At 40.3% G+C, this 15,842-nt stretch overlaps 1 protein-coding gene across 1 annotated transcript; it reads right to left on the reverse strand.

Moving 5' to 3' along the window:
- Positions 1-349: 349 nt before the first annotated feature.
- LOC143478226 (calpain small subunit 1-like) lies at positions 350-10,046 on the reverse strand. Its single transcript, XM_076977193.1, has 11 exons — positions 9,755-10,046; positions 9,286-9,361; positions 9,076-9,112; positions 8,811-8,903; positions 7,524-7,581; positions 2,161-2,225; positions 1,965-2,033; positions 1,437-1,515; positions 1,110-1,226; positions 953-1,011; positions 350-836 (listed from the first exon to the last, which is right to left on the reverse strand). Exons 2-11 carry the CDS (start codon positions 9,330-9,332, stop codon positions 810-812), a joined length of 651 nt encoding a protein of 216 aa, XP_076833308.1. The 5' UTR covers positions 9,333-9,361; positions 9,755-10,046; the 3' UTR covers positions 350-809.
- Between the last annotated feature and the right edge of the window lie 5,796 nt (positions 10,047-15,842).

The following is a 15,842-nucleotide window of genomic DNA, read 5'->3' on the forward strand; positions in this document are numbered from 1 at the left end:
TCTCCTATTGGCTGTTGTGTTCATTAGCCTGCGACATAAATGTGCTATTGAAGCGTCGGTCATTGGCTCAGCTAGACGCCGTGGTTGCTCCAGCAACTGTTAACCAGCTTCCTTGTACTTGATGTTTCTTTTCTACAGATTCCCCAAATAGGAAACCCTAAATATTGACAGTAAAATCAAAACAATTATTTATGTTTTCAAAGTGATCGTCTTCCTTAACTCACGTTCTCTTCATTTTCTCCAAGTTTCTATTTATAGCTTTGACTACAACAATTCAAACCTTCTTTACCATTTGCCTATAGATCTACCTTTAGTTTCTTGAAATGACTCAAAAGGGGAAACATTTTATTTATTGAAAAAAGTTTAATGCAAATGTTTATGTAATCCAAAACAAATACAGCGTTTAATAAAGTACTTGACAGCCTCCTGCAATGCAATGTATGGCATAGAGCCAAATAGATGTACATGTTTACTGCATTAACAAACTAAACGACAGTTCGTCTTATTGTACTCCTGAGTTGTGCTGAACCCACATTAACTTGAACTCAGAAATTGTGCGACTCGTGAACTGTGAAATTCAACTATATAGGCAACGCGGAGAGCAAAGAGTTAAGCGCTGTGTAAACACAAAGGTGCCCCCTAGTGACAAGATGCTGCAACACCACGTTTATTACCAAGTAGTAGTAACACCTCACCTAAAAACCAATTAAAAAATTCCAAATTAAAAGGCTTATTTAATTATAGGGAAATTACTATAATGGTCAGACCAGCTAATAACAATGGCACAGAACAGATGATTTCCTCTTGACTTAGGAGTACATGGTCAACTGCAGCCACTGTGGACAGATGAGGAAAAAGTCAGACACTTGTAAATAATTTAAGTTTCATTAATATATGACTTTAGGTTGACAAGAGTCTATGTTGTTAGCCCAATTCAATGTAGCTCTCATACCTCCTTAATGTTGACTTTGACAGTACCGGTTTTGTCCTTGTCCAGAGTTTTGAAAGCAACTAAGATAAACACAAATGTCTTTTAGTAAACCATGTCTGGAAATATCCAAATTAAAAAAATCTTAAAGTGTAAGATGCCGTAAAACCCGCCAACTTACGGCACATGGCATCCAGCCGTACCAAGCAGCCAATATAGCTGTCGAAGTTCATGTTGCCACTTTCATCGCTGTATCTGCGGGTGATCATCTGGAAGAGTTGGTCATTGAGAGGAAACCCTGGTGTCCAAGTGGGAAGACAAACAGGACTTGTGAGACAACATAGCTAACATCAAACAGAATGATGTTTACTTGTGCCCAGGTGGGGACACCAATTAACTCTGGAGTTCTCAACACTGGCAGTGTGTTGACCTTTTAACTGTGGTCAGTTTGTGCCGACATAGCTGGTGTGAGACCTAGAAGTGCTTCTCCAGGACTAACCACACTAACCTGCAGCTCTGAATGCACCAGGCAGTTCATCAGCTCCAATTGTCCCAGAGCGGTCTGCATCATACTGTTTATAGATAACCTGAATCAACAAAGAAAAACTGAACTCTATTAATCTGCAACAATATATAAGGAATAGTGTACATGGACTACAGTGAAGGGTGGAGAGACATATTTTATAAAAATATATTTTATAAAATCGATCAATTTTGAATTTCAGTGCATTTATGTCATATGTGACTTAAACCAGTGAAGTACGAGGTTTATAGACTACCTGAACCAAACAAAGTCAAACTGACCTCTTTTAATGTAAATCTATAATATATACAGCATGAACAACCAGTCTGCACAAAGGCCTCTTATATAAAATCATCATCAAGATTAAGAGTTAATTTTATACATTATATAAAATATTTAAGGAGAATATTTTAACTATACAAGTCAAGACTATCAGCTAAATTCAGATTATCTGAAATTATTTTATCCAGTTATATAAATAAATAATAATAACACTTTCCCTCAGCTTTTTACCTGCCATCTCTTAATATTGTTCCATAGGTGTTTGAACTCCTCAAAGCCTAATCTTCCAGAGCTGTCACTCTGATTGAGGAAGAGTTAAGTTAAACAAAAGGTAAGGACAATACTCCAATCTTGGTTGAAAACAATGTCCAAGATATTAATTAATTAGTTCATTTTCTCCATATTCATATTTTTTATGAAAGGATACATCCATCACTGCCACCATGCTCTTGCAATTCTCAATCGTGAAACCATTAGTCCTTAGATCAGAATCTAAAATTTGGAGAGACAATATAATGATACTTTTGTGTCAATGAGCATTACCAACCAACATTATCAATCACCATTATTACAGTCGGTTTAACTATAACAAAGAAAATTTCACAATGTCCTGCCTAACCACACCCACTACAGTATCTCAAACTTACTCTCAGCATGACTTTGATGACTGACTCAAAATTCTGGGCATACCTGTTTTAAACTATGCAGTCACCACAGACTAATGCAATACCCCACCCAAAAGTCAATGTCGAAGTCTTGCCTGACAGTGAATTCGTATACAAATAACGAATAGGCTCCATTTACTCAAGCACCACTCCCGTGTAATAGTTCTCCTGGTTGTCTTTGCGAGTTTCCTCGAGAACCTGTTGGCTGATGCATGTGCACCAACTCCCTGTGTTGCTACATGAGAGAATGCTTCTCTTGCACAAGTGTACAAGACCAACTTTCTGCCTTCACAAATCAGCAAGCGTAAGTTTATATATCGGCTAGACACGGTAAGTGTTTTGATTTATTCATGGCTGGTGTTGGTTTGTTCCCGTGTTCGGAGTGTGGCATGTTTAGTCTAGACCCTTTCGCCACTGATAGTAATAGTGATAGTATTTGTCAGAGGTGCAAACTAGTAAATTCTCTCGTGGCGAAAGTGGAAAGCTTAGAGCGACGCGTCCACTCATTATTGAGGGATAGAGAGACAGGGACAGGGTCTGTAGTAGGTGTGGACGCGCCAGGGAGAACTAGCGCCTCCGCGACTCCGGCAATAGAGCCCTCACAGCGGGGTGAATGGGTGACGTCTCGGCGGCGTAGTCGGAGAGCGAGGGCTGCAGCTACCGCTAACGCCAGCGCTAGCCCACCAGAGCACCACTCCCCGGTTCACGTGTCCAACAGGTTTGCCCCGCTCAGTGTTACACCCACTGAGGAGACTTTGGTCATAGGAGACTCTATAGTCCGACACGTGAAAGTAGCTGTAGCTGTAGGGGCACCAGCGGTTACAGTCAGCTGTTTACCGGGAGCCAGAGCGCCGGACATTAGTGGCAACCTTAGACTGTTAGCTCATAGGAGGTTTTCTAGGATAGTGATTCATGTAGGGGCCAACGATATACGTCTGCGGCAGTCAGAGGTGACTAAGGCTAATGTTAAAGAGGTGGTTAAATTAGCCCAGACGATGTCCGATGCCGTAATCTGCTCTGGCCCCATCCCAATGCGGCGCGGTGATGAGCAGTACAGCAGGCTCACGTCGCTAAACCGCTGGATGTCCAAGTGGTGTTCAGAAAATCAAGTGGGCTTTATTAATAATTGGGAAGAGTTCGAGGGCAAGCCTGGTCTTTTAGGCAGGGACGGTGTCCACCCCACCCGGGATGGCGCTGCCCTGTTATCTTGCAGCATAGCCCATAGCCTGTTAGCTAGTCGGCAGAGTAGCACTAGAAGCTGCTGACTGTCCAGGGTCGCGACCAGGCCGCAGACTAATGGGTTAAACCTGTCTGCGAGCTGCTTAGAGGCGTCACCAAGTTCCCTTAGGATTGAGACTGTGTCTGTGCCCCGGGTTAAACTAAATCATAAGAAAATAGTCCGCCCGAAGTTTTTAACTAATATACAGACTTCACATCAAATTATTACAACCTATATGACCGATCTGAAAATTGGATTAATCAATATTCGATCGCTCAACTCAAAAGCAGTTTTTGTAAATGAACTTATAACAGACCAGAAAATTGATATTCTTTGTCTAACTGAAACGTGGGTTCAATCTGGTGATTATTTAACTCTAAACGAAGCCACTCCTGTGGGATATAGTTATATACATAGACCTAGACTGTCAGGCAGAGGAGGTGGAATATGTATAATCTATCGTGATTGTTTAGAAATTCATCAGAAATACTTAGATATCTCAAACTCATTTGAGATGCAGTCTATTAATGTTATTAGTCCATCTGAAAATAAAAGTACATTCTCCCTAACTAATGTATACAGACCACCAGGGCCTTACTCAGATTTCTTAAACGATTTCACCGATTTTGCAGCAAATTTAGCAGTATGTAGTGACAAAATAATAATGGTAGGAGACTTTAACATACACTTTGATAATGCGGAGGATCCACTGACAAGGGCTTTTACTTCTATATTGAACTCTGTCGGCATTAAACAAAACGTAGTAGGACCTACACATTATCGAAATCATACCCTAGATCTAATATTAACGCTGGGTATCGACGTAGATAATATAAACATACTCCCGCAAACCGTAGCAATCTCCGATCATTATTTAGTAAAATTCGATTTTCACCTTAACATAAATACCCGCCCGTCTCCTCGGCAGTGTATAAAGCGCTCAATAAATTCATCAACAGCAACACGGTTTATTGAAACCCTCCCTGACTTAACTGCTTTAGCCCACTCGCCATCCGATCCAGGAGAGTTAGATAGTCTAACCGACTACTTAGAGAATACCTGCAGATCAACTCTAGATATAGTAGCTCCACTAAAATATAAAAAAGCTAGATCCAAAAAGCTCGCCCCATGGTACACCGACCAAACTAGAAACTTAAAACAAATAGCACGTAAATTAGAGCGGAAATGGCGATCTACTAAATTGGAAGTATTCCACTGTGCCTGGAAGGATAGCATTATTGACTACAAACGGGCACTCACTAAAACACGCTCAGCATACTTAGCCTCACTGATAGAGAAAAATAAAAACAATCCTAGATTTCTTTTTAATACTATTTCTAAACTTACAAAAAATCAAGCAGGCACAGAACCTCAGATTCCAATAAACCTCACTAGTAATGTATTTATAGATTTCTTTGATAATAAAATAGAGAATATTAGACAAAATATAAAACCCTTTATTAGCAATACAACTGGTATGTCATCTGGTTTGGTTGATATTGATTTAAATTACATACCGGGAGAAAAACTTGATGCTTTTCATCCACTCCCAAAATCAGAATTAGAGAAAATAATTTCTTCCTTAAATTGTACTACCTGCACATTAGACTCAGTTCCCTCAAAGTTATTAAAAGAGGTATTACCAGCTGTAACTGAACCTCTTCTAACTATAGTTAACTCATCCATTACAATAGGTCACATGCCCAAATCATGTAAATTAGCAATTATCAAACCTCTGATCAAGAAACCAAATCTTGATCCGACTGTGCTATCTAATTATAGACCCATTTCAAACACATCATTTATATCTAAGATCATAGAAAAAGCTGTTGCCCAGCAATTATGCCTATATCTGCATAGGAATAACACATTTGAAAAGTTCCAATCTGGTTTTAGGCCCCATCACAGTACTGAAACAGCATTAGTTAAAGTAACAAATGATCTCCTCCTTGCATCAGATCAAGGCTATGTATCACTGTTAGTGCTTCTTGATCTTAGTGCAGCTTTCGACACAATTGATCATAGGATCTTGCTAGAAAGGTTAGAACGCTGGGTTGGAGTCTCAGGCACAGCCCTTTCATGGTTTCAGTCTTACTTAACAAATCGCTATCAGTTTGTAGAGCTCAATAATATTTCATCCAAACGTACAATGGTTAAATATGGGGTCCCGCAAGGCTCCATCTTAGGACCACTATTATTTACATTATATATGCTACCATTGGGCACAGTTATAAACAAACATGGTGTCAATTTTCACTGCTATGCGGATGACACTCAACTTTACATATCAGCCAAACCCGATGACAAACTCAGTTTAGGAAAAATTGAGGCCTGTGTAAGAGATATTAAATGCTGGATGTCTCTAAACTTCCTACAATTAAATGAGGACAAAACAGAAGTTCTCCTTGTGGGCCCTAAGGCCGCAAGACAGAAAATTCCAAACTTAATGCTTAATCTTGCAGACTATCCCATTACACCTGGCACAGTAGCCAAAAACCTAGGCGTCATACTCGACTCCGACCTATCATTTGATAAATATATAGATCATACTACTAGGATAGCTTTTCTACATCTCCGCAACATTGCCAAATTAAGAAATGCATTATCACAGGATGATGCAGAAAAATTGGTGCACGCCTTTGTTAGCTCTAGACTAGACTACTGCAATTCACTACTGTCAGGATGTTCAAATAGGAATCTAAATAAACTTCAAGTAGTTCAAAATGCCGCAGCTAGAGTTCTGACCAGAACTAGAAAATTTCAGCATATTAGACCAGTCCTATCAGCCCTGCATTGGCTCCCAGTTAAATTTCGTATTGATTTTAAAATTCTATTATTAGCATATAAAGCACTACACGGGCTTGCTCCTGAATACCTCCAGGAACTTATTTCCTATTATGAACCCCCACGTCAACTAAGATCACAGGGTGCTGGTCTGTTATTAGTTCCACAAATTAACAAGGTAACAGCAGGGGGAAGAGCCTTTTCTTATAAGGCCCCCCAGCTTTGGAATAATCTTCCTAAATGTGTCCGGGACTCTGACACAGTCACAATCTTTAAATCTAGGTTGAAAACCCACTTATTTAGTCTAGCGTTTGATAATTAATATCCCCCTTAGATAAAGGTACAGATCCAGGGGTTCATAGACGAAGGGTTTTATGGTAGACTGGGGTGCTGGTGCTGTCATCCTGTCACTGCTCGTGGTCACTCAAGTTTGTTGACAGTGCAGTGGACGGATGCCATTGTCTCAGAATGCCCCCAAGCCTATGTTACCTTCTGGTTCTGCCTTTTTTTAGCTAGGCTGTAATAATTTAACTTAGTGCCGGAGTTGCTGCCACACTCCAGAAATGTTTATAATTTTACCTGTCCTGTATATGTCCTCATACAGAGCTAATTTTCCCTGTTTCATTTCTCCACATGGCTGCCCGCCTGCTTGAGGAATAATGAGATGAGGAGAGACAAGCGATCCATCCTGGCCGGCCACCTCCTGCCTAACCGGATGCCTACACCATGATGGACATTATTACATATTTTTCGGTCTAAATGGACATTATTGCATCTTTTACATTCTGTCTACATTCTGTCTATATTATTGTTGTTGTCATGGTGACCGGTGTCGGCCAGAGGAGGATGGGTTCCCCCCCTGAGTCTTGGTTCCTCTCAAGGTTTCTTCCTCATGCAAAAAAACTAGGGAGTTTTTCCTTGCCACTGTCGCCTTTGGCTTGCTCACTGGGGGCTAGGACTCGGCACTTGTAAAGCTGCTTTGTGACAACAACTGTTGTAAAAAGCGCTATATAAATAAAATTTGATTGATTGATTGATTGTGTACTATTTTGCAGGAATATCAGTTCTGAAAATAGCTTGATGGCTGATTTTCAGGCTTAAACAGAAGGTAAGCATGCTCACGTTTGGAAATAATCTTGTTGAGAATGGTCATCAACTCATTAGGACTCACTTCCATGTCCTGTACAAGAAACAAACACAAGAGGTAAAAACTATCAAGACTCACAAAGCGCAGTTGTTTGCGCTTGGCATACATCCAAATCTACTGACTACACCAGTTTTTAGAAATGCCATGACGGACACATGCAACATTAAGGGACTGGCTGAATTAAAATACGTTGTTTTCTTTACATTTAAGACATCCTCAGGTACTCCATAACTATGTCACACCTCACATCAAACCACCTATAACCACCCATTTTACACAAGAAAACCTCAAAATCTGAACCATCTAGATGCTTTTCAGGAATGACAGGAATCTGTCAAAGGGGAGGAACCAGACAGGTTTCCTAATTGAAGGATTTTACCATGCCCAAGTAAAACTTTACATGCCTGAATCACACCCCTAGTTTCTGTGTGAAGCTCAGTAATGAGTCTACAGATGGGAGAACACATGCGCAACTGGTCAAAATCCATAAAGGAATCAAACCACCATGCTGGAATACACATAGTTCTGTCTGCAGAATATACATTTCTCTCATAGTAAGTAAAATAGTAAAGATAATCTATTTAAGATTAAGGATAATCTATTAGTGAGGCATGGTGGCGTGGTGGTTAGCACTGTCGCCTCACAGCAAGGCGGTCTGGGTTCGATTATTGGTCAGAACTGCTCTGTGTGGAGTTTGCGTGTTCTCCCATGTGCTGCGTGGGTTTTCTCCGGGTACTCCGGTTTCCTCCCACAGTCCAAAGACATGTTTGTTAGGTTTATTAATCACTCTAAATTGCCCGTAGGTGTGAGTGTGTGTGTGTGTTGGCCATGTGGTGGACTGGTGACCTGCCCATGGTGCCTTCACCAGATGATGCTGGGATTGGCTCCAGCCCCCCCGTGACCCTGACTAGCAGGATTGAGCGGTACAGATAATGGATGGATAATCTATTAGACAATAAGTAATATCAAGTGCCAAGTAAGAATAGATTCAGAGGTTTTCGTAGGTGTAAGCTGAGCAAATCTCCCATTTTGATCCAACAGAGATGCTACCTTTTCATGTCTTTACATGCATGAAAATTTGTGGGTGGATTAGTTCCTGTATGTTATCTACTGTACTCTGCATACTTGTTTCTTACTGCACTCAACCATGCACCAAAAATAATGATGAAAATCCAATTAACATATGAAAACTACACAGACGAATGCTTAAAATGCATGCAACAAGTGTGAGAAGGTCCATTATGGCGAAACTTAGACCTTACATCTCCAGCGAGCTGTTGGAAAACTTTGCGAAATTGCCTGTCCTCGTCACTTTCATTTTGCGGAGATTGTAATAGCGGTCTTCTGGGTGGGGGCTGAGAAGCAAAATCAGAATATATGCTGTAAGAATCATAAATAAATACATAACAAGTCCTAATGTAGTAAATTTGGCAGTTTCCATGCAATGCACACATCCCTTTAATGTAAACAATGACCATGTAAACAATGACAAAGAGGTAAAGAAAGAACATGGTGGTGGTAACTTACAGGCTGGGAAGGAGCAAACTGCCCAGGATCAACATTGCTGTGAAATGTACGGGGTCATGAATGAAACAGTAGCAATCGTTAAGATTAAGTAAAAATGTTTTAAGTGTACGTTGCTGTCACTACTGAATTGATGGTAGTTACAGTAAAGGTTGAAAAAACAAAACGGGTGAGTAAAGAGGTAGAAAGTTTAGCACCAAGCATGCCACCAACCTCACGACATTCAGAATCCCTCCAATTAAGTTTTGGACAAAACTCATTTTGATTGTGAAGATGCGAGTGTTCAATTCTATAAATAACATTCAAACAAAACGTTTACAACCCCAGTAGTCGCTTCTCTTACAAAATACGTTAAATAAAACAAAAATACAATCACACATTTGGATAAAATGCTTCCGACATACCAATAAAACATTTCCTTAAACACAGTTCATCGTTTTAGAGTTTACAAATGTTCTTTGATGCTTACAAATAATCGACGGTATCATTTTAATCGGTTCGTTTAGCACGAAAACGATTTTTGCATCGCAATGTTTAACTGTAGAAATAGGCAGGGCTGCTGCCTCTGCGTCGCTTAAGACTAAACAGATTAACTTCCTTTCCTGTAATGATCCTCAATATAAATCAAAAATAGCATTCTAACATCGACTGGTTCTTTTAACTTGTGTGTAGAAAGACTCACCAGATCAGATTCGATGTTTCAGTGTTTCACCGAGCAACTGACAGACGAACAAGTTTCACTACACTAGGAAGTTATTTTAACTAGCAGCTATTAAAACTTGCTGTGCAGGTTCGTTAGTCCTCTGCTCTTTGCCCTAAAGACGTTTGATTAACTAGATCATAAACTACACGCATTTTACATTGCTGCAGCTTTCAGCAAGGCTTGACACGTTTAGCTACGTTAAACGTTGAGTTTAAAATGAAAACTAGAAGATTAACAAACATGAAGGTTTTGACGGAAACTATGTTCTTAAGAAATCCAGCAAATTGTCACGGTACGTCAGGCGCTCCGCCCTCCGGACCCGCCCACCTCAGGTACGCCCACCTCAGGACACGCGCCTCGCGTTTTTGCCAGCTCGCTGCTGTGCTGATTTTGTTTAGTTCGTCTTATTAATGCCAAAAAATAAATTTAAAAAACATATACAAAAATACCTGCACGTGAAGCTAGTAGTAGTCAGTAGTCAGTGCTCAGTAGTAGTCAGTGCTCAGAGAAATGGCAGACCCGAGTCTTTATCAGCACAGCAGAATATAACATTGTTAACTCATTTTTATTCTAATGCTACACTTTAGAGGAGTACCAGAGACGGGGAAATGGATACTGAATGTGGGCAGCGCGTATCTTACTTCATGACATTCATTCTCGCACATTTCATTCTCGAACACGTCCACCTAAACTGAATTAGCTAGCTGCCGTTGTTAACCATGTTTTTTATTTTTTTACCAGACTGCTATTTTATCATTTGATTATATCGTTTTTTCACTGATCTTACTGTTGAAAAGTCTACTCATCTGTACTCTGTCCCGCTTGATCATAGTTTGAGCCACTAAATGAATGCACTAAGGGGGGGGGGGGATTTTCTTTGTCCTAAAATGCACCATCGATGATATTTGCAGATTCCCGTAACTACTGCCAAAGAGTCGAGCAAAGATGTAATGAGCAGCCTCTGAGTGGCTTTTGCTTTTGCCTGTTAGCATCACTGCTCATCACTGACATGTTACTGTTGCCATATCCACTGGCTATTCAAACACTGTATGGTGGCCCTGTGGGCAAATGCACCATCACATACCCCTTATTCCACTATAGACTATTGCCCTACAGAACATGACTCTATCCTCATTATAGGTTCAACCCAATACATTTATGGCTCTCCAGCCACCAAGCACACATCGCCCTAACGTCCTCACCTAGGAGCCAGGGTCATCAAACAGTGAACCTTCTCTCTGGCCCATTCTCTCTGTCCTGTGGCCCTACCTCTCTGGTCCACCTCCACTGAAAGCCCCAATGCAAATCCAACATTCATATCTGAGCTCTACAATGACATAGCAGATTTATTTAGTATATTTGCTAAATCTATCTATCTATCTATCTATCTATCTATCTATCTATCTATCTATCTATCTATCTTTCTTTCTTTCTTTCTTTCTTTCTTTCTTTCTTTCTTTCGTTAAGGCCACCCAGCTTCCTTGACACTGCACTGATTGTGTCATCCTGTTCCTGATGCATTTCCTCCCCATTGCAAGGGGTATCCTCTTTCACAGCAAGAGGAACAGGTAAAGGAACACAACATCCAGGAGGCTCTGGCCAAAGGGTATACGTGCCCCTCCACCTCACCTGCCTCATCTAGTGTGTTTTTTTGTGAAGAATAAAGATGCCCAGTTGAAGCCATGCATACACCACAGATGCTCAAACTCTAGTCATTGCCTGCCTTGGATCTAGCAATGCTAGAACAGCTTAGAGGTGCATAGTAGCTCACAAAGTTAGACCTACACAGCACCTACAATCTAGTGAGGATCAGAGAAGACAATGATGTAAATATGCCATATTTTGTCAATTATGATTTTTCACCACAATCGAAATTTGTCCTCTGCTTTTTACCCATCTGTGCAGTTAGAACACACACACACACACACACACACACACACACACACACACACACTAGTGATTACTAGGGGGCTGTGGATCACACGTGCCCAGAGCGGTGGGCAGCCCTAGCCCGGCGCCTGGGGAGCAGTTGGGGTTAGGTGCCTTGCTCAAGGGCACTTCAGTCATGGCCTGTCTGGGAATCTAACCCACGACCCTCCGGTCACAAGACTAGTTCCCTACCACCAAGCCATGACTGCCCATGACTGTATTTGGATCTCCTGTATGGCCTAGCCACAGCAACCTTCTGCTTTCCAGGTGTTCTTTAACGGTGTCCACCAGGGGTACTTGCAAAATTATGCTAAGCGTCGCTTTTAGTTTCACTTCATCATCTTATGCCACAAGGGGGTGAAGAGGGGGAGAAAAGGAGGACTTCCCTAATTTGTGGGGCCATACGCAGCGTTTCGGCTCTGATGTTACTGTTATGTCTCAGTTGTCATTTAGCTAAAGAACCACCATTAACACTTCACAACCACACCTCTGTTCACAATCACCAGTTTATTGATACTTGCATTCATTGCACTTTCTCCTGTGCCATACCTGTCTCCAGTGCTGTGTATTTGAGCGTCTACAGCAGGACCTACTACTAGTCTGATGTATATTCTGTGGTATAGTCTGATGTAATTCTGTGATCAGATTACTTTGTAAGTCGCTCTGGATAAGAGCGTCTGCTAAAATGCCGTAAATGTATATAACGTTGCTCCTGGTGCCTCTACTAGTGCATTTTGTTTTGGTTTCTGTCTTTTCCCCACTGACGTTTGAAAATCGACATCAGAGAAGAGTGACATCTGGTGGCCAGAAAAAATGATTGCAGCCTGCCAATACTGTGTTAATGTTGTTATTCTTCTTACTAATAAAGTCACAAATACGCGCATTTACAGCAGGAATAAGTGGAAGCGGAGATCAGAATATGAGTGACATCGTTAATATCGGCATTTGAACCCACACAGCCACTAGTACGGCCCCAGACCACAACAGCGAAATAAGTGAAGGACTAATTGAGGAATAAATGATTCAAAACAAAGTCATAGCTAATGCTGTATTTGTTAGCACTGGACTGGAATCATCAGGTCTGGCTTAACAACCCACGATTAGCTGACCTGAAACAAAACGGTACAATCCTGCATTGACGTAGAAATACTCTGGTTGGTGTTGTCCCACATGTTTAATCTAATTTTCTTTCTTCATTGGCAAGGTACTAAATTTAACGTTTATTGTCGACTTAATTCATAAAATTTCCTTACCAGTACTTAGCAACATCTATACTGTAACATATTTTGACGGAGACATATGTAAATCTCTTATTATTAATTGGATGTGCTCAGATGGACCCAACACCATTGTGTCCATCAAGGACATTGCGCATGCGCACATCGTTTTGAACAGCTCACTGACGGGCCGGCCCCAATCTAACAATAAAGAGGACGACTAGGAAACGTCCTGGCTTGTACCGAAGATGTTTGGAATGTATCGGTCAGTGATACCGTTGCCATCTGTAATAAATGCACAACAGTATCACTTTTGAAGAAAATGTGCGTGATTGTGATTGAATTGTCGATCATGTCGTACACTGCTCCACAGCGACATCTGGTGGGGCTGGATATAACAATCGTCTACAACTGGGAACATCGCAGAAGAGGAGTTGGTGTTCAGTATAATAAACTGAGCCTAAACAAACAGTTATGCTGACAATTCTTCCCCAAAGATTCCTGTCCTGCAGCAAATCTGGAGTCCACCATGGTGGGACAGATTCCTGTGGCACTGCAGACTCAAAGTAGATGGCACATTCTCTGGTTAGCCTTTCATGCATGAGCATGGCTTAAATTACAGAAACCTAGTTCATTGTATGGGTCCAGCAATGTGGCTAATGATAGGGCAGTAATCTCCTCTATGACAGGAAAATGTAAATAATTTTTAAATGTTGGCCAGATTTGCAACAATGAGGTTTTTACTTTCTTCAAGTTTCTATTTTTAGATTTGACTCCTCAAGTTTAGACCCTTTGGTTTTAATTTCAATACATTGTGTTACCATTTAGTTACCTATCTTTCTTGAAATTACCCACATGGTAATGACATGGCTTTACTGAAAAATGAAAATCAGTTTAAATGCAAAATGTAAATGTTTGGTTAAATATAACCCAAAATAAATGGGAAGTAAACACAACAGTGCACCCAAGTGACAAGATGCTACAACACCAAGTTTATTACCAAGTAGTAGCAACACATCACCTAAAAATCTATTAAAATTGCAGTTCCAAATTAAAAGGCTTATGAATTATGTGTCTGAATTCGCACCAGCATGTGCATTCACTTTTTTGATTAATTAAAAAATCATTCTATGAGTATTTAGATTATTTTTAAGGATGCATGCTGTGGCCTCATTTAATGCAAACAATGACAAATAAAATATTCATTATCTAAATTAAATTATAGACAGAAAACTCATATACGACAGGGACAAAGCCAAAGCCGTAACAAGGTGGACATAACAGGGTGGACAAAGAAAAGGTAATAAATTATGCGATTTAAAGGTTTAAAAATTAATTTCTTATTACATAAACTTTGTGTCACAGGGTCCCGCCTCCCTCCTGTCAGTCATGTCTTCTGTTTTGTTCTCTGTGTTTGTGTCTTATATTTTGAAATTCCTTCACGCCCCTGCCTTGTTCTCCGCCCCTCGTTATTGCTGTCTGGTCTTGTTGAGTTCCTTGTTTGGTTAGTGCAGTGGTTCCCAAACTTTTTCTGCCGTGCCCCCCTTTAGTAGATGAGAATATTTTTGCGTCTCCCCTACACACACTCCCCCATATTGACACATGTGCACATGTTTTACTTCCAAGCTCCCCACCCCACCTAGGGGGTGCGCCCCCCACTTTGGGAACCACTGGGTTAGTGTATTTAAGTACCTTAAGTGTATTTTAAGTGTATTATTGTAAGTACCTCTTGCTTGTATACCATTTGGAATCTTGGTCTTCCCTGTTTGTAAATTTAGCCTGTTTGTACTCCCTGTTCATTGGTATTCTCTTTCAGTAGTACTTGGTGTGATTTTGGTTTCTCTAGTTATATGCTTGTTAGTCTTTCCTTTTCTTTAGCCATGTCCCCCCAATTATTTCTGTTAGTGTTGTTCGGTTCCTATGTTAGGTGTTTGATTATTCTTGGTGTATGTTCTGTGTGCTCTGTATAATGTATTAGTTTTGTTATTAAATCTTTGTTCAGTCCGCACTTGCGTACAGCCCACTCTCCCAGTTCGTTACACTGTCAATGAGTAACTTTGCCTATACTGGTTAAAAAAATCAAAAAAGTAAAAATGGTCCAGTATATGGCACTACATGAACAATGTATTGTGCCTTCATCATGAAAAAAATCAGCAATTGAATACAGCCTAAATGATTACAATTCTTTTTAGAACTATAAATAAAGTGTTGGGGAAAAAATCTAATCTCGTTATTTCCCAACAGGTAATCTACATACTACGTGATTTTTATCAAGATGGAAAAACCATTTATTCAGAGGCTCTTGCATTAGGCAGAGTACCTGGTCATCAGTTTACCAGCTGATATTCCTTTGTGGACTCAGCCAGAAGTATTTGTCATATCCATTGTGGTGCATGCGTGCACTGTGACATTGACTTTAGCTACTGTCTTCTTCCTGCTTGTCTGCCTATATCGCCACCATTTATTTCTCTTTGTGTATATCTTTTTTTTCTCTTTCTGTGTGTATTTCATCCTCCTTTCAGTATCTGAATTCCAATGTTCCCTGTAATGTTTCTGTCTCTCAACAGCACTTAAGGTCATTCTTTAAGAGATGCACACTTAATATCAATATTTCTAGCAATATACTAACTAAATTGAATAATAAAGCTACATAAAACACATGTGCATTGACATAGATACACTATGATGTCCACCCTGCTACGTGCATGTCCTGTTAGGTCATTGATGGTAACAGGGTGGACCTTCTGACATAAAGTTAGCCATTATCCACTGTGTGAGCAAAACCAGTCTAACAAAAAAGAATAACATGCTTTTTAATATGATTATTATGATTTTTTTTCGTAACAGAGTGGACATGTTGTGGTTGACTATGTCAGACTGATGGGATAAAATGAGGAATAACAGACACTGACATGAAGACA

The sequence above is a fragment of the Brachyhypopomus gauderio genome, chromosome 16 (genome assembly GCF_052324685.1).
Source record: "Brachyhypopomus gauderio isolate BG-103 chromosome 16, BGAUD_0.2, whole genome shotgun sequence".
Lineage (NCBI taxonomy): Eukaryota > Metazoa > Chordata > Actinopteri > Gymnotiformes > Hypopomidae > Brachyhypopomus > Brachyhypopomus gauderio.